At 42.3% G+C, this 25134-nt stretch overlaps 1 protein-coding gene across 4 annotated transcripts in view; it reads left to right on the top strand.

Annotated features, from left to right (window-relative positions):
* Positions 1-25134, top strand: part of SPON1 (spondin 1) — a 251437-nt gene that overhangs the window by 15144 nt on the left and 211159 nt on the right. For all 4 annotated transcript variants that reach the window (XR_008663460.1, XR_008663459.1, XM_055317861.1 and 1 more), the window contains exon 2: positions 4062-4168. Coding sequence is in view for 2 of the 4 variants with exons in the window: in XM_055317861.1 (XP_055173836.1) it covers positions 4062-4168 (107 nt within the window). In the remaining 2 variants the exon portion in view is untranslated. The remainder of the gene's footprint in view (positions 1-4061; positions 4169-25134) is intronic.

Here is a 25134-nt window from a genome sequence, read left to right as displayed (position 1 = left end):
CTTCTTCTCTTCTTCTTCTTCTTCTTCTTCTTCTTCTTCTTCTTCTTCTTCTTCTTCTTTTCTTCTTCTTCTTCTTTTGTGTGTGTCTTCTTTCACTCAATTGTGTTTAAAAGATCCATCCCTCTTGTATGTAGCAGGAATTCCCTCATTTTCATTACTACAGTGCATTCAATTACACGAATGTGCCACAGATTCCATCTCCATCCTACTGATGATGGACATGGAGTGTTTCCGTTTGGGTGCTAATACAATGTTACCATGAATCTTCTGATAGATGTTGTGTGGCCCACATCTGTATACATTCGTGTTGATTCAGGACTGGCATTACTGGATCATGGGGTATGTATATGTTCAGCTTCAGTAAATCCTGCCAAAGACTTTTCCAGTGAAAACTGCTTATTTTCGGTTCAGTAGGGTGTGAAAGTTCCAGTTAACATTTGATATCGTTAATCCTTTTACATTTAGCCAATCTGGTAGAAATGCAGTAATTTCTATCTCCCTGTTCACTCACGAGGTCGAGTGTCTTTTCAGACACTTTTTGGCCATTTGAGCACCTTCTTTTGTGAAGTATTAGTTCGTGTCTTTTCTTTTTTTTAAGATTTGATTTATTTATTCATGAGAGACACACAGAGAGAGAAAGAGAGGTACACACACAAGCAGAGGGAGAACCAGGCTCCATGCAGGGAGCCCAACATGGGACTCGATCCCAGGTCTCCAGGATCACACCCTGGGCTGAAGGCGGCCCTAAACTGCTGAGCCACCTGGGCTGCCCTAGTTCATGTGTCTTGCCTATTTTTTCTCTATTGGGTTGTCTATCTTTTTCTTATTGATCTGAAATAGTTTTTATATGTTCTGGATTAAAGTTGATTATGGTTATGTGCATTGCAAATGCCTTCTGCACTCTGCCATACTTGTTCCGAATGGTGTCTTTTGTTGAGCAAAATTTTTGTATCATCCCATTTATATGTCTTCTCCTTTATTGTCAGCGTTTTTTTTTTTTTTAATGTCCTGTTTTTTTAAAAAAAATCTTTCTGACTCCAAGGTCATTCATACTTCATTCTTGGCCAACTTCTCAAAGCTTTGCTGTTTTGCTCTTCACGTTTAGCTCCACCATCTCTGTGAAGTTTATTTTGTGTGTGATGTGTAGAAACCAAGATTCACCTGTTTCTACAAGTTGTCCAGTTGCCCTAGCACCTTTTTTGAAGATAATTGTCTTTCCCCCCAACTGCTCTGCAGTACATCCTTAATCATACATCAAGTTTCCATGTACTTGTGAAACTTTTTCTAGACCCCAGACTCTACAGTTGGCCTCTTCTTTTCCTCTTGCTACAATACACTGGCTGAACTTCTGTAGCTGCGTAAGTCTTGATATGTGATAGTACAAGCCCTCCAACTTTTTACTTCTTTCTCTGGATTACCTTGGATATCCTCGACCCTTTGCATTTTCTTTTTTTTTTATGTCCCTTTGCATTTTTCATAGACATTTTAGAATCAACCTATCATTTCACAGAAAAACCATGATGGCAATTTAATTTCGATTGCGCGAAATCTATAAATCAATTTCAGAAGAACTGACATCTTTATAATACTAAGTTTACTAGTCCATGAACACGATTCAGTGAACTTAATTGCACATCACCTCTGTGCTAATCACTGTGCTAAGCTTAGATATGGTTCTTGCTTTTGAAGGACTTAAGTGAATAGGTAAAAAACACTTATCCACAAAATGCAATGTGATAATCTCATCACTGATAATAAGAGCTAATATTTATTAAGTGCCTATTATATTCCAGGCAGGATTTTAAGAACTTTCCATTCACACTTCACAACTCCTACTTTGAGGTAAGTGCTGTTATCATGCCCACCTGTAGGTTTTTTTTAATTGCAGTGCGGTTGACAGACAATATTATATTAGTTTCAGGTGCAGAGCATAGTGAGTCAACATTTCTATGCATCACAAAGCAATCACCCTGATAAATCTAGCTACTCTCTGTCACCATACAAAGTTTTTACAATATTATTAACTATATTCCCTATGCTGTATGTTGCATCACCGTGTCTTACTTATTTTCTAACTGGAAGTTTGTACCTTTTAATCTTCTTCCCTGATTTCACCCATCCCCCCCACTCCACTGCCCTCTGAGGACCACCAGATTGTTCTCTGTAACCATGAGTCTGTTACTGTTTTGCTTGGTCATTTGCCACCCCACTCTAGATAGCCTCAGACTGCTTTAAGGCTGTCATTTTGTCCCTCAGAGATCTCACCTCTTTCTTCTGACATCACAGTCATCATTTTCTGCTGGCCACTGTTGGGCACCCTACTTTCCTGACTCTCTTTTACTGTGCTTTTTCTCATGCCCTTTTTGCCTTACTGGGAAGGTCTTTCTGACATTTTACAGACATCAGTGGCCAGTCAGGATGCTCTATTACTTCTGTGGGATGAACTGACCAATTATAGCATGAGATTTGCAATCTTCGTGTCTCAGAGTCCCTCCCTGAGATATCATCTTGACCACTGCTGCCTTATCCAAGACGATTGTTTAAGTTTTGGTTTGGGGTCCTTTATTTTTAGGGCTGAAACAAGAAGACTAGAATGTCCTTCCCCAACAGGGGTTTCTTATCAGAGTCATGTAAATGTTATATGTCAAGTGAGTGGATTTTTAAAATTTCAAAACTTAACAGTTGTGGAATACCCATACTATACACTCAATATGTACCACCATAGGTAGAATGTTAAGCTGGGGAAGGAGTCTGTCCCTGAGTCTGCCTCTGAGTGGTCCTACTACCTTGGGGTGTCTGGTGACTTCTCTGTGTCTTTGTTTCCTATCTGTGAAATTGGGAGTCTGGAACAAAGGATTCTTGGGGTAGGCTTGAGGCTCCGATAATCTATAATTCCATGTTTCTTAAGGCTAGAATCTTAGCACTTTAGTCCAAAGAGTAATTTAAATCTCAACTTATATGAATTTCAAGCAACTTGAATTGAACATTTATTAGATGTCAGGCTCTATGCTAGGGTTGCAAAGAGAATTAAAACGAGTTCCTCTCCAGCATTAACTCACAGTCCAATGGAGAAGGCAGGTAAAAAGGGAATTGCAATGTGGTGCAAAAATTGCAATAAAGGATTTCCATCTCGAGAGATTGGAGATACAAAGGAAGGGGTGACCATGATTGCTGAGAAGGCCCTTGAGCTAGATTTCCATGAACACATAGTTATCTGGGTAAGTATGAGAAGTAAGAGAAGGAATGTAGAGTCCTAACTCCAACTGCTATAACAAACAATCCTCCCCAATATAAGTTTATTTCCAGTTCATGCAAAGTAGAATATGGATGTTTCTGCTCAGTGGATGATTCTCTGTGTAGCTTCTCAGAAACCCAGGTTCCTTCCATCCTGTGGCTCCACCATCTTCTCCTGGATACCAGAGTCTTCTACTGGATCCCCTGCATTCAGCAGCATAGATAGGAGAGGAAGAGTGGAGGATCCTATGGAGAGTTTGTATGGGCCAGGCAGGAAGCGGTAGGCATCATGTCTGTTCATGCTTTCCCTTGGCAGGATGAGGGTGCAAACAGACCTAACTTCAAGGGAAGCTGAGAATTTGGTTTAGCTGAGAGCCCACAAGAAAAGGGAAGTATATTTTGGAAAATGCACAGCAGCCTCTGCCCCTACAGGACCTCGTGAGGGAGTTTGTGCTGTGAGCAGCTAGATTTCTCTTGGACCAGTCTGATGGAAGTGTAATATTAGATAGCTGTCAAGATGGGGGTTGCTGACTGGGGACCATCTTTATCAAATTGTGAATACTGGGAGGGAGCTCACCAAAACCTTTGTTGCTTCAGGGAGGCCCAACTAAGATCATAGTTCAGGCATTTTGCAGGTTCTGAAATGTAAGGGGGAGCAGGGTGGAGGGCAATAGCTCATGACTCAGAGGCATGAGACTTCTCTACTCTCCACTGCCCTTCCCACCCACAGGTCTGATGTGTTGATGGAGAAGTCACGAACATCCATTTGTCAGATGGAAGCCAGCTAGTTTCCTGTGCTTCTAATCTGCTTTCTTCTCTCTCCACAGTAACACTTTCAGCTGCCCCTCCCTCATACTTCAGAGGATTCACATTAATTGCCCTCAAAGAGAACAGAGAGGGTGATAAGGAAGAAGACCATGCTGGGACCTTCCAGGTAAGACCCCTCTGGGCTCCTCAGTTGCCCTTGCGGGTGGACGCCAGGTGAAGGGTGGACATGTAGACGAGCTGGAGTGACAGCAGAGATCAAAATGTCTGAGGTGGCTTCTTGGGCACTTCCTTTGACCATGGGCCAGGTGGGCCAGGTCCATGTGAAAGACAGAGTAGTGTAGGCAGCAAATGCCTGAAGGCCTTCAGATCTGGCCAACAGGCAGGGCTCTTCTCAGGCCTCCCAGTGTCTGTGGGCAGCAGACAGCCCAGCACCGTGGAATATTGGAGCCCAATATTCTGTTGGGAGCACTTGGAGCCCTGGCAGGGCCCAGCTGGTTTTCCTGAGAGCCATTTCAAGATTGACGGGCAATTCTCAAGTGTAAACGGAACAAGAGCTTAGGATGGCCAGACTGAAAGGAATTCAAAGCATAGGAGAAGGACTATTAAGGGAATGAAGAGATTGATTTATGAGAGGAGATTAAAAGAATTAAACATGCTTTGCTTGGCTAAATGAACAGGGCTGAGTGTTAGAGGTGGTAATGGTCTTTAAATGTCAGTCCTCATAGAGCAGCCTCCTCCAGGGGAGGCTGTGTTTGACTTTGCACAAAAGGGCACAGCAAGACGAAAGTGGGTCAAGAGAAGAAAGAGAATCTCAAAGGCAAGGCCCTGACAGTGAGTCATATTTCACCGTGGAATATTCTTCCAAGGGAAATGGCGGGAACATCATCCCCTTTCAGAGATTTAGAAAAAGGCTGTCCAGTCATCAGAACATGTCCCAGAAGGATTGGGGCCATCCTAGGAGGAGGCCTGGCCAAATTGGCTATATCCATTTCTCATCTCAAATTTCCATTGTTCTAGAATCTGTTTTTTATCTGGCATTTGCAAACTCAGAAGGAAAAAAAAACAACAACCTCAAAGATACACCCATAGTTGACTGCTGGGGACTCGTGTAATTGTGGGTGCCACAGAGGACCCTTCCCCAAAATATCTTCCCCATCCAAAGACATCTTTTAATCTTTTGTAGCCAGGTGGTAATTTTGAATCCCATGTCTTAAAAAAATGTTCATTGTTTAGGCCTCTGGGCCTCTGGCCTAGTGGGACTATTAATTCCATGCTCATTATAATGTCCTTCTGTGTATCTAGGTAGGAGGAACTTTTGGGGCATATATCTGAAGGAGTTGCTCAATTTTAATACTAACAATGCCCAATATCTGTTGGGTTCTGACCATATGCCAGGTGCTATGTTAAGTTCTTTACCTTATCTTGGTTTATCTTAATTTAATTAGTGTGCCTACATCTCACTTTAATTCTCCAAACAACCAAGTGAACAGGAGCTAGTATCCGTATTTTATGGATCAGGAAATTGAAACTAGCAAGATTAACTCATTTGCTTCAACAGTTAGTAAATAGTAAGACACCAGGTCCCTCCACCAGGTGTCTGATCCCAGAGACTAAATTGTTTAATCTCTGAATAGTACTGAATAAGCTCCTGGCACAAGTGTGTTCGGTCAGTGCCTCGGTAAGCTTGTCATCATAGCGAAAGGAAGATTCATGCATGCCTTCAGCCCATAAAACATTGAGATATATTCCCCTGGTCCTTGTTGTGCTAATTTACCTGGAGGTGTGGATGATTTATCAGATTCAGGCAGCTGAGACATCTGGGTACCTGAGTGTCAGGAGGGGTAAAGTTCTATGAAGGGAAAAGGGTAGAGGGTTGGAAGGTTGGATGGGGAATGTGTGACCTTAATTTTCACCTAAACAAAATTTATCTGCTTTAAGATGATATTTAGAGAGATATATATATATACTCAAAAGAGTTGAAAGCAGGGTTCAACCAAATATTTGTACACCCCTGTTCATAGTAGCACTATTGACAGTAGCCAAGAGGTATAAACAACCCAAACATCCATTGATGCGAGAATGGATAAACAAATGTGTATACATACAGTGCAATATTAACTGTTAACAAGGAAGGAAATTCTTACACATGCTACAACATGAGTGAACCTTGATGACACTGTGTGAAGTGAAGTAAGCTAGTCACAAAAGGACACGTACTATATGATTCCACTTACGTGAAGGAGCTAGGGCAGTCAAATTCAGAGAAAGAGAAAGTCCAGCGGTAGTTGCCAGGGGGCGCAGGGGAAGAGGGAATAGGGAACTATTGATGGACAGGAATAGAGTTTCAGTTTGGAAGATGAAAAAAAACATTCTGGAGGGGAACAGGGGTGATGACTGTATGAAAATGTGGGTGTTCTGGATGCCACTGAACTGTACACTTAAAATGGTTAGATTGGTCAATTTTATGTATATCCTATAAGACACACACACACACACACACACACACACACACACACACAAATGATGCCTGAGTTAGGCCTAAAGGAGACACGATGTAGAAGTAGGCCTGAGGAGGATGTGGCTTCTTTCTTTAAAGGTTTCTGTTTCAATTCAATAAATTGATAGTCCTCTCCAACTCATTATCATTTCTACTCCACTAAATCTTGTTCCTTTAAACTGATGGGTGAATACAGGGCACAGCTCACAGTGGGTAGTGAATAATTGTTGAGTGAATGAATGAACACATCATTCTTTCCACTAGTGTCCATTGCACAGTCCTATTTGGAATTTTCCAGAACCCCTATCTCTTTACGCATCCTTCCTTCCTCCATCTTTTGGAGCTTCGAACATCCTTTTTTATAACGTCACGAGGGTTCTCAGAGTGTGGTCCCTGGACTAGCGGCATCAGCACCATCTGGGAACTTGTTAGAAATACAAAATCTCAAGCCCCACCCAGACCTACTGAATGAGAAACTCTGAGCATGACCCATGCTTTAACAAAGGGTGAATCCGGTGTGTCTGCTCGAGTTTGAGAACCAGTGTTGAAATGAGACCTGGATCCAGCCCATCCAATATGAACTTGTCCACCATCACATCAACACATCCATCTGCTCCCACATATCCTCGCTGCTTCCACTAGTCCCAGAGGAATCAAAGTGGGAAACAAATAATAAAAAAAAAAACACCTAGGGGATCCCTGGGTGGCTCAGTGGTTTAGCGCCTGCCTTTGGCCCAGGACGCGATGCTGGAGTCCCGGGATCGAGTCTCACGTCGGGCTCCCGGCATGTAGCCTGCTTCTCCCTCTGCCCGTGTCTCTGCCTCTCTCTCTCTCTCTATGTCTATCATAAATAAATAAATCTTTTAAAAAAAAAACCACCTAGCAGACAGTAATAATGCTTGTGTGCCAGATACTGTTCTAAGTGGTTTACATTTATTAACTGATTTAATCCGCAGAGCAACCCTAGGAGATAGGCGTTGTCCTGTTTTTCACAGATGAGGGAATTGGGGCTCAGGGCAATTAAGTAACTTTCTTAAGACCACTCAGCTCGGAGTGATAAAGCTGGGATTCAGACTCAGCCAGTCTGGCTCCGGATCACTGCTCCCCACCACGGTGTACTCTGCCTCCCAACGTGTCCACGTTAAGTGAAAACATGAGAGTCTACTAGGACGTTTTTATGGTAGAAGTCTCTGTGCCAAGGGTTTTATATGCATTATCCTACTTAGTTCTCACAGCAACCCTGTGAGGTCAGTGCTGTTACCCACATTTTCCAGGGGATGGAACTGAGTCTCCAAGCTGCTAAGTAAAGTGACCAAAATAATCCAACATCTATGTGGGGGAGAGGGGCCAAACAGTGCGCCAGTGATGTTCTCACCCTTCCTCCCCCTGCCCCTGCCCTGCCCTTGTGCATGAAATGCATGCTCCATTTCAGTTCCCCTTGTCCCAGAGGTCATAGGGGGAAGAATCCCAGGCCATGCCTCCACCTTACCTCTCCTGCTTCAGACATCGTAGTCTCTACACCTGCCCCCTCCCACTTGAGCACGCAGGTCTCCTCTCTCTCTACCAAAGCTGTCATCTTTGGTGTCATTCATTTACTCGTGAGCATTTATGGAGTGTCTTCTACGTGCCAGGCACCAAGGTAAGCACTGGGGGGTAACGATGGGTAGAAAAACCAGACACAGATCTGCCCTCCTATGCCTCACAGTGTCCTCCTTGTAACTGTACCTTACATTAGCTCTGCTGCCAGCAGGTGTGGCTGGAACTTGAGCAGTTGACCAGAAACTGCAAAGGCCATGGTGATTTTAAAAACCTATACATAGTGATTAACTGCTATTTAGATCTCCTTCTTTGTTAACATCCTCACTCCAGATACAACGATTTTGAGGACTTCGCTACAATAACAAAATTCTACTGCTCTTTAAATCTGGTTAAAGATTACACGCTTAGTTCTGAAAGTAACTCTGGGAGTTGGGTGATTTTGCTTCTACATGAGTGAGCCCTTACACAGAGAATGCAGACTCACCAGGTACAAACAAATGTGAATTTTAATGCCCCTTTAGACTCAGCAGGGGAGGGAATGGGGCCACTGGGTACAGGGTTACACTCTCACCGTGTGGCAGAAGGCCCAAGGAGAAGGGGGTAGGGCTACTTCTCTGCTTCCAGTGGCGAGTCCAGCATGACAGCCTTGGCACAGACGAGGGTATCTGTCTCTGGCTGCCAGAAGGGAGAGACATGGGACTCTGTCTTTGATGAGCGAGCTGGGTGTCCTTATGGTTAATTGAAAGTGACAAGGAATGCAGGGGATGGACTGCCTGCATAAAAGTAACCCTCTAATCCTGTAAAATTGCATTGCTAAAACCGAATTGCTCCCTGGAATGCCCATGGCCCAGCCAACAGTCCAGCTCATTCTCCTACTTCCTTCAGGTCTCTGCTCAGATGTCCCTTTCTCGGGGAGGCCATCCGAATCACCCTATTTGAAATTCCCCCTCTCCCCCCACCTTCCGTTTCTGGACTGGACTTCCTGTCCTTCTTCCCCGGTTAATTTTTGTCCTGTTGCCTTTATTCCACATGATGTGTCAGTGTCCTTGTTGACTTGAATGTTCTCTGTCCCCTTCCATTAAATTATAAGCTCCACCAGGCAGTACCTCTAACCATGCTCCACAAGGAGTAGGCACTCAAATATTCATTGGCAAAATTTTAAGCTGGCAATTTATAATACCATCCCTTTATTTTGTTCTTAAGGCCTGTAGGCATCAACCAGCTTGGGTAATAGTCTGCCAATCAAAGGAAGAAAGCCTCATTTATAAAGCGTTGTTTGCCGGAGACGATCCCTTATCAATACCATAGCAACAAGTATCTTTATAATGACTAATTATTCTGTATTCTTAATCACCTGTTTCTAACCTCTTTTCATTTTCTCTTCATTAATAATCTGTATTTGCATCTAATGGGTCCTGAGCTACGTGAGAAGCTCAAAGAGGTTTGGACACACTTTTCTAAAAACAAAATGTGCTATTGCAAGCCTGTTGTTAGGAATTTTCTTAGTTTACGGGAAAATCTTCTATTACAGTCCCCTCAGTTTAATCATGCCCTTAAAAAGATACTAGGATTTTTCAACCTGCCGTATCCTTTGCAATCTATTTCATTGCATTTGCATTTCAAATGCAAAGGGTATGGACATTTTAATGTTTTTGATAGGTATTGCAAAAGTGATTATAAAATTCTACTCAGCACTCCTTTCAACAGCCTGATAATGGGCGTTTCATCATGGTAACCACACTCACTGATGTAAAGGGAACTATATATTCCCATGTCAGGACTAGGATTGGGGCAATCCCCAATCATAGGTTTGGGGAGGTCAAGTTGATAGACCAGATCTAGCAAGATGAAAGCTAATGGAGGAACACAGAAGGTCACCTGCTTAGATCCAAATAACCAATTGCACATGTGCAAGACGAGATAGTTGAATTTGTGGCAGCACATTGAGCAAACAACAACAAAATACTTTGGGATTTTTAGTTGCCTGTAAATTCAGAATGAGTCATCTATGAGATAGCACTACGAAAAACTGATGAGGTCTTAGGACGTATCATAGGAGCATGAACACAGGAGTTAGATTGTCTTATGGAATTCTTAATCCATCCTGAGGGAGCTCACAATATTTTCTCTTTATATATATAGTGTACACCCTCCTAGTGAATAAATATTACAGTGTAAAATGCAGTGTTTTCATTCATTCATTCATTCATTCATTCAGATAGTTCCTTAGCATTCATAGCACTCTGTACTTACCCTTCAGAGTGGTTTTTACAACTTATACTTATGTATTTGTTTGTAGGATTATTTAACATTGCTCTGCCCCTACCAAATTGTAGGGCAAAACCGTATGTTTTGTTCACTAGTATATTTCTAACAGTCAGCACCATGGCTGGCGGTTGGTGGACACTCAGCAAATGCTAGGTCAGATGAATTAGTGAAAGCACTAATTACTAGCTATGTGAAAGGCAGCATAGTAGGCTCTAAGCATACTGAGATGAATAATTAAGGCCTGGCCCCTGGTATCAAGAGGTCAAAATCTACAGCCAAATTTTCCAACCCTGTTACGCTGTGTAACCCCCACTTGGGTTACAGGAGCACCTAGATATTAACTTCTTTACATCTTGGGATGGTTTCATTTGTTTACCCTAGGGAAATTCTATCATTTCCCACCTGTGACATAGAGTAAGCCAATTGCCCATGTACAAGAAGAGAGACTTGGATTTGTGGAAGTACATTAAGCAAGCCGATAAGAACTATATGGAAAGAACTATATTGCAACATGCTGGGCGCTAGAATTGCTGCGTGTGTGCAGATAAGAAAACAGTCATCTTTAGGAAATGAGGCATGAGTGCTGATTTGGGAGGAGAGAAAGGACATTTAAGGAGGGGATTACTCTGAGTTGTCTCTTTGGGTGGTTGAAGTTTACAGGTGGACAAGGGGTGAACATGAAGGGTATGTGTGAAGACCGCTCTACTCTTTCCTCAAAATTCCATCTTAAAACTTTCCCTACTTAAATTTTCACTGTATCATTTTTGATTAGTGCATAGAGCCCAGCGAGGACATAGTAAGTTTTCTTACATGAATGAATGAATGAATGAATGAACAGATGAACCAGGGTATGAAAGACATGCTTTGCCAACCCCTTTCCTTCAAGAACTCACTCAGTGTAAAATGCCTCTGTAGAGATGTGATTCTAAAAGAACCATCAAAAGAACACATTTTAAAAGCAATGACAATACCTCTTGTTCGACGCTCAGCTTTCTTTTTTTTAAATTACTGTCTGAAATCATTTGTAAGAGGAGTGAGAAGTAGCTTGCCTTGTGAGTACCTGAGGTGGACATTGGGTCCTCAGGCTTCCACAGCCCCAATCTTTGACGTCTGCTCCTGAGGATGAAAAGTAGTTTTCTTCCAAGCAAGCAAGTCCTGAGTCTGAGAACCAGATGCGCTATGGGACTGGAGCAACAGAGCTCATTTTTGCTTTGTGTTGGAAAATACAGAAAAGGATAAATACAGGGAAGGATAAGAAATTAAAAAAGTCATCTTACAGATAATCATCACTGACATTTGGGTACATTTCCTCCCGGGATTTTAAATATGTATGCATATATGTAGGTGTTCAATAAATATTGGAACTAAACTATATATAGGGTCTTAGATCCTCTTTTATTTTTCATGAATATTGTATTATGAGTATATTTCAATGCAATTAAACATCATTCCAGAGCATGAATTTTAATGGCTTTATGATACTCCACTATTCCATTGAATTATAATTTATTTCAATTTATTCCTCTATTGTTGGGCAAGATAGGTAGTTCCAGTTTTCCTTTTTATTTTTTTTTCTCTTTGCTCCTGAAAAAGCCACTGCAGTGAACACAACACATAAATCTTTGTTAGCATCTGTGAACATTTCTTTATTATTAATTTCAAGAATTAAATTACAGGATTAAACCAAAGCTGTTCTCTCTTTCTGCGTGCACGTGCGCGCGCACACACACACACACACACGCGCGCGCGCGTGCTCCTCTATTTCTAGAGGTGGTCATTTGGAATTTGATAGTGTCACTGGTGGGTATATGAGACATTATGAAAGAAGAAAGCATTCCCATTTCCAAGCTGATTTTTCATCCTCAAAAAAGACCATGTATCTCATTCTTCTTCCAATTCTAGCTTAACTTTTTTATTTAGAATATACACTGGGTGGTGAAAAGAACATGGTTCTGGAGTCAGCGCACCTGGGCTCAAATTCTGCTCCTACCTGCTGGCTGAAGAAATCGCTTAATGTCCTTGAATCCTAGTTCCTTCATCTATAAAACAGGGATGATAAAGGTTATTTTGAGGATCGGATGAGATAATTTGTGTAGAACTCCCAGCACACTGCTTGGGATATAATGAACCGTCAATCTATGTCTCTTCCTCCTGAGTCTGCAGTTTCAGGGACTCTTCCCACATCCCTGGGGCAGGTGAGTCACAAACCCCAACCTGCACAGGGCAGACATCCCATCTGGGGTATAACCAACCCCCTGTCTGTCCAGCTCCACCACTGAGGGCAGAGGCAGCCTCCTCTGACTCTTTCTATCTTCACTGCAATATGATTGAGAAAGCTATAAAGTAAAATAGAAAAACTTCAGAGTTGCTGGATCCAGGATACCCAGTAAATAAAAGCAGAACTGCGGTCAGTGAGGGTGCTAGGTGGTTGGCTGGGCTCCATCCCTGGCTCTGTGACCTCCGCCCGCACCGCAGCTTCACTGAACCCAGCTTCAAATTCTACCCTGACAAAGGCTGCAAATGGGGGGTGTGTGGGGAGGGAATTACAACTATCACCTCCAGGTATGAACCCATCTAGTTGTTTAATTTTCTCCCTCTTAGCTCCAAGTTCCATGAGAACAGGACCGCTTGATTCTTTCTCAAAAGCACACCCCATGCTCGGTTCAGTGCCTGCCACACAACAGGCCCTCAGCACATACTTGTCCCATAAATAAGTAAGTGTACCAGTTTCCAGTCTGTTTCTGACCCTCCCGGGAGGTTGGTGCTATTCTCATCCACATCACACAGGCCAGGTGACACTGAGTGAGACAGAAACATGACAAGGGGCACAGGACTGTAAGTGGCAGTGTGCAAGGGTGGAAACCCGTGAGGACAGACTCTGCTGTCTCGTCCCTTCAGCAGTTCGTGTAGCTCTGGAAGAAGTGTGGGACGGACACACAGAAGGCGCCTGCTGGTCCCCTAACATCCCTTCAGGCTCGTTCCAGAGAGCACACTGGGTCTATCACTTCATGGGTTCCTCACCTGCCACCCATGTCCCACTTCCATCCCATCTGGAGCATGGGCCCCTCCCGCATCTCTGAGCTCCTGCACACTTGGCACATCCCTTTATCCTAGTTCTCCACACACTGTGGCCCCGATCTGTTAAATCCCCGTTCTCCCACAGGATTCTGCAGGGCAGCAGACGTCTGGGCCGTGGCCGCCTCTGTGTTCCCACGGCCTCCCAAAGGCTTGGCACACTGGCCAGTTGATAAATGCTTTCCAAATGGATGGATGACTTGCCGCTAGAATTTCTGGCCTTTCCCCCTTGTTTGTGGGCATTAGTAGGTCTCACGCTTTCTTGCATGGGAGCTAGTATTGTTTCCACATCCATCTTTCTAAAGGTCTGGAAATCATTTTTAAATATGTTATAGAATTGTGTAGCCGATAATATAAAATTGTTACTGCCCCCAACAAAATTCTATCAGGTATGTATTAAGTAGGTTAAAAATGCCGGTAAGCACCGTGTAGCCTTGCCATCCTCTCGTCCTTATTGTTCACTTTTATTATTATTTTCTTAAAGATTTTTAAGTAATCTCTATACCCAACATGGTGTTCGAACTTGCAACCCTGAGATTAAGAGTCACACGCTCTTCTGAATGAACCAGCCAGGGGCCTCTATTTTTACTTTAAAAAAATTATTTTTAAAGATTTTATTTATTCATGAGAGCCAGAGAAAGAGAGAGAGAGACAGACAGACACACACACACACACACACAGGCAGAGGGAGAAGCAGGCTCCATGCTGGGAGCCCCCACATGGGACTCGATCCTGGGTCTCCAGGATCACACCCCAGGCTGAAGGCGGCCCTAAACCGCTGAGCCACCGGGGCTGCCCTACTTTAAAATTTTTTTATTTTTTTAATTGAAGTATAGTTGACACATCTGTTTCAGGTGTACGACATAATGATTTGACAACTGTATACATTATGCTGTGTTCACCACATCGGTCCCCATACAGCGCTATTACACTACCATTGACTGTGTTCCTTGGGCTGCACCTTTCGTCCCCGTGACATAGTCGTTGCATAACTGGAAGCTTGCATCTCCCGCTGTCCTTCACTCCTTTTGTTCATCCCCCTCACGCTTCCCCCCTGGCAACCATCTGTTTGTTCTCTGTATTTATGTGTCCATTTCTGCTTTATGTTTGTTTATTCATCTGTTTTGTTTTTTAGAGTCCACATATAAGTGCAATCGTGGTATTTTTCACTGTCTGATTTAACATAATACTCTCTAGGTCTATGCATGGCAAGATCTTACCCTTTTTTGTGGCTGAGCAATATTCAGTTTTTTATAGAGATGCCACATCCTCATCCATTCATCTATTGATGGACACTTGGGTTGCTTCCATTTCTTGGAAGCAATAGTAATGCTGCAATAAATATAAATGTGCATATATCTTTTCAAATTAATGGAATTTTTTTCTTTGGGTAAACACTCAGTGGTGAAATTACTGGGTCATATGGTATTTCTATGTTTAATTTTTTGAGGAACCTCCATACTGTTTTCCACAGTGGCTGTACCAATTTGCATTCCCACCAGCAGTGCACCAGGGGTTCCCTTTCTCCACATCCTCACCAATATTTGTTATTTCTTATCTTTTTTATTCTAACCATTCTGACAAGTGTAAGGTAACATCCCATTGTCATTTTGATTTGCATTTCTCTGATGAATGATGTTGAATATCTTTCCATCTGGATGTCTTCTCTGGATAAATGAAGGTCCTCTGCCCATTTTTAATCAGATGATTTGTTTTTTGATATAGAGTTGTTAAGTTCTTTATATATTTCAGATATTAACCTTTTACCAGATATATCATTTGCAAATATCTCCTATCATTCAGTAGGTTGTCTTTTCATTTTGTTGATGGCTTCCTTTGCTGTGCAAAAGCTTTTTATTTTGATGTAGTCTCAATAGTTTACTTTTGCTTCTGTTTCCCTTGCCTCAGGACACATATCTAGAAAAATGTTGCTAAGGCCAATGTCAAAGAAATGATTGCCTGTGTTTTCTTCTAGGAATTTTATGGTTTCATGTCTCACATTTAGGTCTTTAATACATTTTGATTTTGGTTTTGTGTATGGTATAAGAAAATGGTCTAGTTTCATTCTTTTATATGTATCTGTCCAGTTTTCCCAGCACCATTTATTGAAAAGACTGTCCTTCCCCATTGCATATTCCTGCCATCTTTATCATAAATCAATTGACTGTGTAAGTCAATTACAGGTTTATTTCTGGACTCCTGATTTTGTTGCAATGATCTATTTTTGTGCCAATAACATACTGTTTTGATTACTACAGCTTTGTAGTATATTTTGAAGTCAGGTATTATCATACTTCCAGTTTTGTTCTTCTTACTTGTGATTGCTTTGGCTATTCTTTAGTGGTTCCAAACAAATTTTAGTATTATTTATTCTAGTTCTGTGAAAAATGCTATTGGTATTTTGATAGGGATTACATAGAATCTGGGGATTGCTTTGGATAGTATGGGCATTTTAACAATGTGAATTCTTCCAATCCAGGAGCATGGAATATCTTCCCATTTGTTTGTTTGTGTCCTCATCAAAGGATTTTTTTTTATCACATATGAAGTAAGTAGTTTAAAACTGCCAATAAGTCACTATGTGATCTTGCAATCCCCTCATCTTTAAAATGAGAATAATGAAGGACGCCTGGGTGGCTCAGGGGTTGCACATCTGCCATCGGCTCAGGGTGTGATTTCTGGTCTGGGGATCAAGTCCCACATCCGGCTTCCTGCGGGGAGTCTGCTTCTCCCACTGCCTATGTCTCTGCCTCTCCCTCTGTGTCTCTCATGAATAAAATAAAATAAAATAAAATAAAATAAAATAAAATAAAATAAAATAAAATAAAATAAAATAAAATAAAATAAATAGAATGCGAATAATGAACCTCCATTCCAGATCTAATTACTTTATGGGACAGATCTTAATTCTGGTGTTACAAACATTTAAACTGTCTGCTTTTTAAAATAGAGGTAAATCTAAAGAGTGAATGGATCATAGTTTACTTAAACAGTAGTCTATTGTAGGAAATTTTGGAAGATTTAAAAAATATTAGAAATAATTTTTATAAAGAAAGCCTGTTTAATTTATTTATTCATTCAACAAATGCTTTTTAAGACTAGTATATACAAGGCATTTTCTAGGCTGTGAGAATATAGCTATGATCAAACAGATAAAAATCCCTGCCCTGCAGAGGATTCTCTTCTATATTTTAGATAATTTCCATGGGATAGAACCCCAAGTTTCTGTATCAGATAGATTTTAGGCTCTTGATGTATATTATTTTATCAGTTTCTGTCACATCTGATCAAGTAGGAATTTGAGTAGGAGCCCAATTCAGATCTTACTTTTAGGGAGAATGTATAACCTTTGCCAAATTACTCTTAGTGTGCCCCCTTGGACACAGAAGTGTCCCTCCAGCTGCCCCCTCTCCCGGTACCTGATGTTCTATAGTTCTTTGGGGGAGGCCAGAGTATTGGCTGGAAGGAGCTCCCATCCATTTACCACATATTGAGTAAACCACAACTGCAAATCCCATTCTTGTGCAATTACCTTCTTGAAATAAAATTCAAGACCTTAAATTTTTGCCCTGATACATTGATTATTCAACATAGCTCATCTCTTCAGCATTTCAAGATTCTTCTAGATTTGGCATCTTTTATCTAACATAATTAATCACTGTCTGCACAGCTTTATGTCAGCTGCAGATTGAATGAGCTTTTGTTTTCAGCTAAGCCACTGATGCATGCTTCAAGGACTCTTTATTTCCCCTTCCCTCTGCCCATGGTGCTCTTTCCCTAGATCTCTCTCCCTCACTTCTTTCAGGTTTCTGCTCATAGTTATGTTTGTCAAAGAGTCCATTTCTGACCGTCTCTTAGAAAACAACACCCCCATCACTCAATCCCATTTACCTTGCTTTAGCTCTCTTCTTTTACTTGTCACCACCTGACATGTTATAGTTAGAGGGTTTATTAGCTATTTCTCCTCACTACCGTGTCTCCTCCATGAAGGTAGGGGCACTGCATTGTTTGGCACATATCTGTTCAGCACTATCACAGTGCCTGGCATATAGTAGGCATTTAATAAATACCTGTCAGTTTCTTTTTTTTTTTAAGATTTTATTTACTTATTCATGAGAGACACAGAGACAGGCAGAGAGAGAGAGAGAGAGAGAGAGAGAGAGAGAGAGAGGCAGAGACAGGAGAAGTAGGCTCCATGCAGGGAGCCCAATGTGGGACTCAATTCCGGGACTCTGGGATCACACCCTGAGCCGAAGGCAGACACTCAGCTGCTGAGCCACCCAGGCATCTCAATACCTGTGAGTTTCTTAGGTGTGCCTATTTATTTATTTATTTATTTATTTATCGAGAGGGGGAGGGGCAAAGGAAGAGAGAGAGAATGAGAATCTTAAGCAGGCTCCATGCTCAGCCTGGAGTCTGATGCAGGGCTTGATCTCATGACCCTGAGAACATGATGAGTGAAAATCAAGAGTTAGACAACCAACTCAGTTCAGCCAGGTGCCACCAGTGTGCCTTTTAAAATTCAGCCATAAAGCAAATTGTTTTTTTGACAATAGAATGAAACTGACTCTTTGGTAGAAACAAGGATTCTGGTATCTACTTTCAACTCTTTTCCTTCTTAAAGTCCGCTACCATCGTAGGGCTTCTTTATATATATCTATGCGAGGACACACATGCTTATGCATACCTCCGGGCCTCTTCTTAAAGCAGCTTGTGCTTGTGCTTGTGCAGCTGCCTTTCTAGATTGTGGTACCGGACTTTGCTTGGATCCCAATTTAATTTTACCATTTTAGTGGCAATAGAGCCATTCTACCCCTCACTGACTGCATACGCTTGGGCCACTTAATTTAACCTTGCTAAGCTTCAGTTTCCTTGCCTGTCAGTTTGGAAAAATATGAACTCAGAGAGTTTTAAAGATTAGATAAGCATTTCCAGTTTCTGCTTTCACATACAAAGAGCTTGGAAGTCCACTCCTGTCCTCACAAGAAAAAAGCTGAAAAACTGAAAATCAATAACTCTAATTATATCCATCCGTGAATCAAGGACACAAGACAAACTGCTCCTCCTTGCCCCAAAACTGGAGAGACAGGGGCTACTGAGAATCACAGCTTCTCCAGAACAGAAGTGCTGGAGGCTGTAACTGAAAGGGACACTTCTCTTGTCACTGACTCAGCCAGATGCTGAGTAGAGACTAGCTTGAGAATTAAAATCCTCAGAGCCCAGAATTAGGGGATCTCCACACTTTTTGTGAATTTTACCTCCAGAAGCCACACCTGGTGAAGATCAGAGAAAAATTCTCTCCTGGTAGAGGGAAGTGGAAAAAAATAACCATTTTGATATATTTCTAGAACGGTCTCCATAATAAGATTTCCCCTCAAGTGAAACTACCTGAGCCACATCTGGGCTTTGGGAAGGGCAATTAGCCAACTCTAGCCCCCTCTAGCCTTCCTATCCCACATAAGGGTGGGGGGGGGGGTTAAAAAAAAAAGATATTTCCCACTCATTTTTTCTCCTTTCCCTTTTATTCCCTTTTACTATTTTTTATATTCCCCAAATGAATGAGTGGGAAATATCAGAAAGGGAGATAGAACATGAAAGACTCCTAACTCTGGGAAACGAACTAGGGGTGGTGGAAGAGGAGGTAGGCAGGGGGTGGGGGTGACTGGGTGATGGGCACTGAGGGGGGCACTTGATGGGATGAGCACTGGGTGTTATTCTATATGTTGGCAAATTGAACACCAATAAAAAATAAATTTATAAAAAAAAAAGAGAAGAAGTCTGAGAAACACTTTTGAAAGTCACCGCCCAGAGACTGGCCCAGTAAAAACCAGATTTAATCATCAGGTTATAGACTGCTTCCCCTTCCCAATACCTTATTGTCCCAACAACAGGCCTCCAGGATAATGACAGTGGATTATAACTAAGAGAGATTCAGGGCACAAACTCTGTTCAAGAAAGAGTTTCTAGAGAAAACCAAGAATCATAGAGAAGACAGAAGTAAGGATACTGGGTTAGGGGGAGTATTGAAGCCTTTGACACCTAGAGCCACAGCAAACATTAAACACAGTCCAACTTCCAACAAGATAAACAGAAAACCTCACACTAAAGTTTTATTTATCTCAGTTCCTGTTATCCTACAGATCGTGTCTGGCTTTTAACACAGAATTAGAAAGCATGCTAAGAGGCAAGAAAAAACACAGTCTGAAGAGACAAAGCAAGCATCAGAATCAGACTTAGAGCAGAGATTTTGCAATTATCAGACTGGGAAGTTAAAAGAATTGTGACTGATATGCTAAGAACTATAACAGAAAAAGTGGACAACATGCAAGAACAGATGGTGATGTAAGCAAAGAATTTGAAATTCCATGAAGGAATCAAAAGAAAATGCTGGAAGCCAAAACACTGTAATAGATATGAAGAATACCTTTGATGGACTTATCAGCAGGTCAGACATGGCCAAGGAAAGGATTAGTGAGCTTGAGGATATGTCAGTAGAGGTTTTCCAAACTGAAATGCAGAGAGGAAAAAAAGAGTGGGGAGGGGGAGATCAGAATATCCAAAAACTGTGGGACAATTACAAAAGGTATAACATAGGTATAATGGGAATACCAGACAAGGAAAAAGAGAAAGGAGTAGAAGAAATATTTGAAGATTAGATGAACTATGAAATTAAAAAAGATATTTCAAAGTAAGGAGCTGGCACATACGATATGATCAATAGATAACAGCTATTATAACTACCACTATCATCATTGTCATCATCAACTGGTAGATCAAGAACCAAAGGAAGAAAGGAGGGCTTGGATTAAAGCCAGCCTTTTAAAGAGGACTTACTCTTGATCAGGGTGGGAGGGAATGCTTCTTTATTTGAAGGCTAAGGGAAGGCAAAGGAAACTGGTGAAAACATACAACAATTTGATGAACAAGAAATGAAGGTGATAGACTTCAAGGGGGATGCTCTCCATATAATTCAGTCTTTAATATTAATATCTCCCTCACAAGATTATTGAGAAGATCAAATAATATATAATACCATTTTTTTTCAAATTGAAATAAACATCAGCATCTCCTGGGTTTTTATTTTTAATGCACCCCTTTGGGCCCCCAACCCAGAGACTTGGATTCTATGCATGTAAGAGGGGGAGGACTTGGGACAGAGGGCCCTGCATTTTTTAAGGAATGCCCCAAATAAATCTGGTACAGATTCCCTACAGACCACACTTCAAGAAATCCATAAACATTGATTACAGCTTGGCCAGAAACATGCTCAACAAGTATTTTTCAAGTAGGTAGAGGCAAGCTCATCTGTAGAGGAGCAAGGACAGGGCTAAGGATTGAGGATATAAAAGAGGCTGGGAACAAGGGCAGGAGTAAGTATGAAGTCCGTAAAGTGAATGGAAAGACCGCCTAACAGCAGAGAGACCCAGTTTAAAAAACACATCCCTAGGAGGAACCTTCAGACTAGATTTGAAATTTTCTCCATCAACCCTCAAGAGCCTGGTTGCAGGAGCCGAGTGAAAAGGTGGTGGGATTTTCACAGGGCTGACAAAGCCAGGGGTACAATGGAAGATGAGAAGGTACAGGCATCCAGCCAAAGGAGAGCAAATAAGAATACCATTGAGAAGGCTGGTCAAGGGTCCAGGCTGGGGAGGAGGCAGTACCACCAGGATCTCCTATCATTAAAAAACCCAAAAACTCCTAGGACTACATGTCCCACCACCTCGTTTCTCTGCATCCCCTTCAGAACCAAGTATCTCAAGAGAGTTATGCCTACAGATTGTTTTTCTTACATCTTCACCCTTCCATTCCCTTCTTAACCCCATTAGCCTGGATGTAGTGCTATTACTCCACTAAACTGGTTCTTCCATTCCATAGGACATGGAACATTACAAGGTTCCATGGGGACATTTGACAGTGTCTGGAAACTCTCTGGGTTATCACTGCTGGTGTGTGGGAGGGTGCTACTGGTCTTCAGTGGGTAGAGGCCATGGATGCTGCTAAACACCCATCAAGGGCAGCCCAGGTGGCTCAGCGGTTTAACGCCGCCTTCGGCCTGGGGTGTGATCCTGGAGACCCGGGATCGAGTCCCACATCAGGCTCCTTGCATGGAGCCTGCTTCTTCCTCTGCCTGTGTCTCTGCCTCTTTCTCTCTGTGTGTGTGTCTCTCATGAACAAATAAATTAAATCTTTAAAAAAATAAAAAATAAAATAAACACCCATCAATGCACAGGACAGCTGCCCACAACAAAGAATTATCTGACCCCAAACATCACTAGTGTCAAGTCTCAGACACAGATTTAGAGGTCAGGTAGAGAGGAGAAGCAAAAAAAGCCACAGCCAGAGCCAGAGAGAAAAATTTAAAAACTGGGAACACATGAGAGGAGAGTATTTTAGGAAACAGAAAGTGGTTAGTCCTCTCTGACACTGAAGGATATGTAAGGAGATGATGGAAAAGTGTCTCCTGGCAACATGGAGACCATTGAAGAAACTGGAAGAACCAGTTCTGTGGAGTAATAGCACTAAATCCAGACTGATGGGGTTAAGAAGGGAATGGAAGGGTGAAAATGTAAGAAAACTACTATTGTTGATTCTGCAACTCCATTCCATGGCCTCTCTAAGCCCATTTTTTTCCTCCCTATGAAATGGGAATAGTAGTAACAGTACCTACTTCACTGGGCGAATCAAATGAGGTAATTGTAAGGAAAGGATTTAACATGATGTCTAATACATTGGTGCTTAATAAGCATTAGTGCTTATTATGAGGGGAGCATGGGAGAAGCTAATCTTTAGCTGAATTCCAAAGCCTGAGGAGAGGGACGCCTGGGTGACTCAGCAGTTGGGGTCTGTCTGCCTTTGGCTCAGGTCGTGATCCTGGGATCTGGGATCGAGTCCCACATCGAGCTCCTGCAGGGAGCCTGCTTCTCCCTCTGCCTGTGTCTCTGCCTCTCTCTCTGTATCTCTCATGAATAAATAAATCTTAAAAAAACAAAAACAAAGCTTGAGGAGAAGGCAGCACTGGCAGAAGGAAGAGCAAGGCCAAAGGATTGGAGGCACAGAAAACAGTGCTATGGTCTGGGAATGGCAAGGAATTCCAAGTTGCTATGATGAAAGCTGGAATCTAAATGCCCTCCCACGCCAGTTTAGGGCTATGGACTTTTTATCCTTTTACCAACTGCAGAGGGAAATATGTTTCTTGGCAAGGGGAGGAGAGTTTTAGACTAGGGAATGTTGTAATTAATTATAATTAAATCTGAGGAAGATAACTCTTATCAATCTTGAAGAATTTGGAAAATGTAAGACCGAAGGTGGGAAGGCTGGTTAGGAGGTTGTGGCAGGAGCCCCAGGAGAGATGACAAGGCCCATCCATCAAGAGATGAATATTTGCCACCTACATTAAAGAGCTCACGCGGTCCAGATTCCTGGCCAGTTAAATAGTGGGAACAATTGAAGGGCTGAGTAGGACTCTGAGGCTTCTTGCTTGGCCATGGGTGCTGGGAGGCCGGTCCATCGAGCCCTCTGCTGTCTTTCCATCTGACTGTCCCCTCGTCTCTTCTTGCCCCCGTTCATCTAAACTCAGTATCCCACTAACTTATGGGCTGGAGCCCAGAACCTCCTTACCCCTGTCTTCACATCCACCTCACCAGATTCCAACCCTGAAGGAACATGTCTTTGGTTTCTTTGTGTGCTTGCATCTGAGCCGTGCGGAAAGTCTCACTGCAGTGCAGCTGGGTAGACTGAAATGGTGCGTCTCCTGGGTATGAAATGGTAGGAGTCTGCTCTAACAGAGTCCCACAGCCTTGGTGGCTTCAACAGCAGAAATTTATTCTCTCATAGTTCTGGCATCTGGAAATCCAAAATCAGTTTCCTTGAGCCAAAATCAAGGTGTCAACCGGATTGCACTCCCTCCGAGGGATCTAGAGGGGAATCCCCTCCTCATCTCCTCCAGTCTCTGGAGGCTCCTGGCAGTCTTAGCTTGTGGCCACATCACTGCAGTCTCTGCCTGTCTTCACATGGCCTTCTCCCCTGTGTCTCTGTCTCAATCCTCCTGCCTTTATCTTTTAAGGATGCATGTGACTGTGTCTAAGGCCCACCCAGGTAATCCAGGATAAGCTCCTCTCAAGATCCTTAAATTAACCACCTCTTGTGCCATGTAAGGTTATATGCACAGTTTCCAGGAATTAGGAGATGAATATATTTTGGAGGTGTTTCTGCCCGCCACACGCATCTGTTTACCATCACTGACCTTGGAGGGCCCTCAACCTGCCTGGCAATCTGACTAAATTCTTCTGGAAAGTTCTCTTTCCCATTTCCCTACTGCTGATTTCCTGTAATTTCTCAGCTTTTTTCTACCTCTTTCTTCATTAGTCTCATTGAATGGCCTGATCTCCTTTTCTATAGGAAAACATTCAACAACAACAACGACACACACAGACATGCAAGGATATTCCTGTACCAAAACTCTTTAACTTGTTGGTATCAAGTTAATCAACCTACCTGCGTCTTTCCTCACCATCCTCCCACTAAGGTAAGGGAGCACTCTCTCCCTCCTCCCAAGGCCATGTTCTCTGCTTGGGCTCTGAGAACCTCCCTCTCTAACCTTCTTGAGAGCCTTCAATGGCTAATGGCCGCTTCTCCCTTTTGTAGAAACAGTATTTTCTTTCCCATTAGAGCTTTTCCTTCAGCTCAGGGGTGCCATCTCATCTTCCATGACTCTTCTTAAAATAACAACCCAAAATCTCACAGTAAAGAAAAACTGACCCATTTCCTGATGAATCTACTCGTATGTCCTATTGATAGTACCTCCCAAGTACCCTTCACCAGCTTCTGTTCTGCCCAGCTCAGTCTTAGTTGAATCTGTCGTCATGTACCTCTGGATGACCACAGTGACCTCCCTGCTCCCACTTTTGCCACCTCAAAGTGCTTCTGCTGAGCACCCTTCAGTGCCTGTAGGACCAGTACGTTGGCTCCATGGATTCAGATCTCTGTTTCATCTTCTGCTATATTCCCTGTGTCCCCAGCATCTAGAAAAGTACCAAGTACAAAGTAGGTGCTCAATAATTGTTTGTTGAAGGTAGTGCATTTATTACTAAAATTTCAGAAAGGAGACAAAATTTCATACCAGCCTAGCAAGATTTGGCCCTTACTTATCTCTCTTGTCACATCATCTCCCCCTTGCTTCCTGGGCTGTAGATACACTGATCTATGAACACTCCAAGTTCCCTCCTGCCCCAGGACCTTTGTAAATAAATGTTTTTGTTGTTGTTCTTTGGGATACTCAACCTATCTTTTCCTACCTAATATCTACCCAGTCTTTAGATTGCAGCCTATGTATTTTTCAAGTTGCTTCCTTGGAAGAGTTTTCTTTAGCAACCATATATGCTCTTATATGCTCTAGTTACATGTATAGTCTTCCTTTGTAGAAAGTTCCACAGATATTAATTATGTTTGTAATGGAGGACTGTGTGTTTAATGTCCATCTTTCCCATCAGTTGATGACTGCAGCCATTATATTCCTAGTGCTTATCATGTTCTCTGACACACTTAAATGCCTCAGAAATGCATATTGCCCAAAGAAATGAATGGATAATGGAATAATGGCAGGATGGAGATCAGATACAGGAAGAGGAGAAAGGTTGGTGGACAAATCATAACTCCATCTTGCACCTGTTTATTTTTTATTTTTTTGCACCTGTTTAAAGGCCAAGCAGATAATTCAGTTGGAGAGGTTCACTGTTAGGTGGAAATTTGAATTG

This window comes from Nyctereutes procyonoides, unplaced genomic scaffold, assembly GCF_905146905.1.
Source record: "Nyctereutes procyonoides isolate TBG_1078 unplaced genomic scaffold, NYPRO_anot_genome, whole genome shotgun sequence".
Taxonomy (NCBI): domain Eukaryota; kingdom Metazoa; phylum Chordata; class Mammalia; order Carnivora; family Canidae; genus Nyctereutes; species Nyctereutes procyonoides.
The sequence above is the reverse complement of the archived record's forward strand: the minus strand, read 5'-3'. Positions and strand labels throughout refer to the sequence as shown.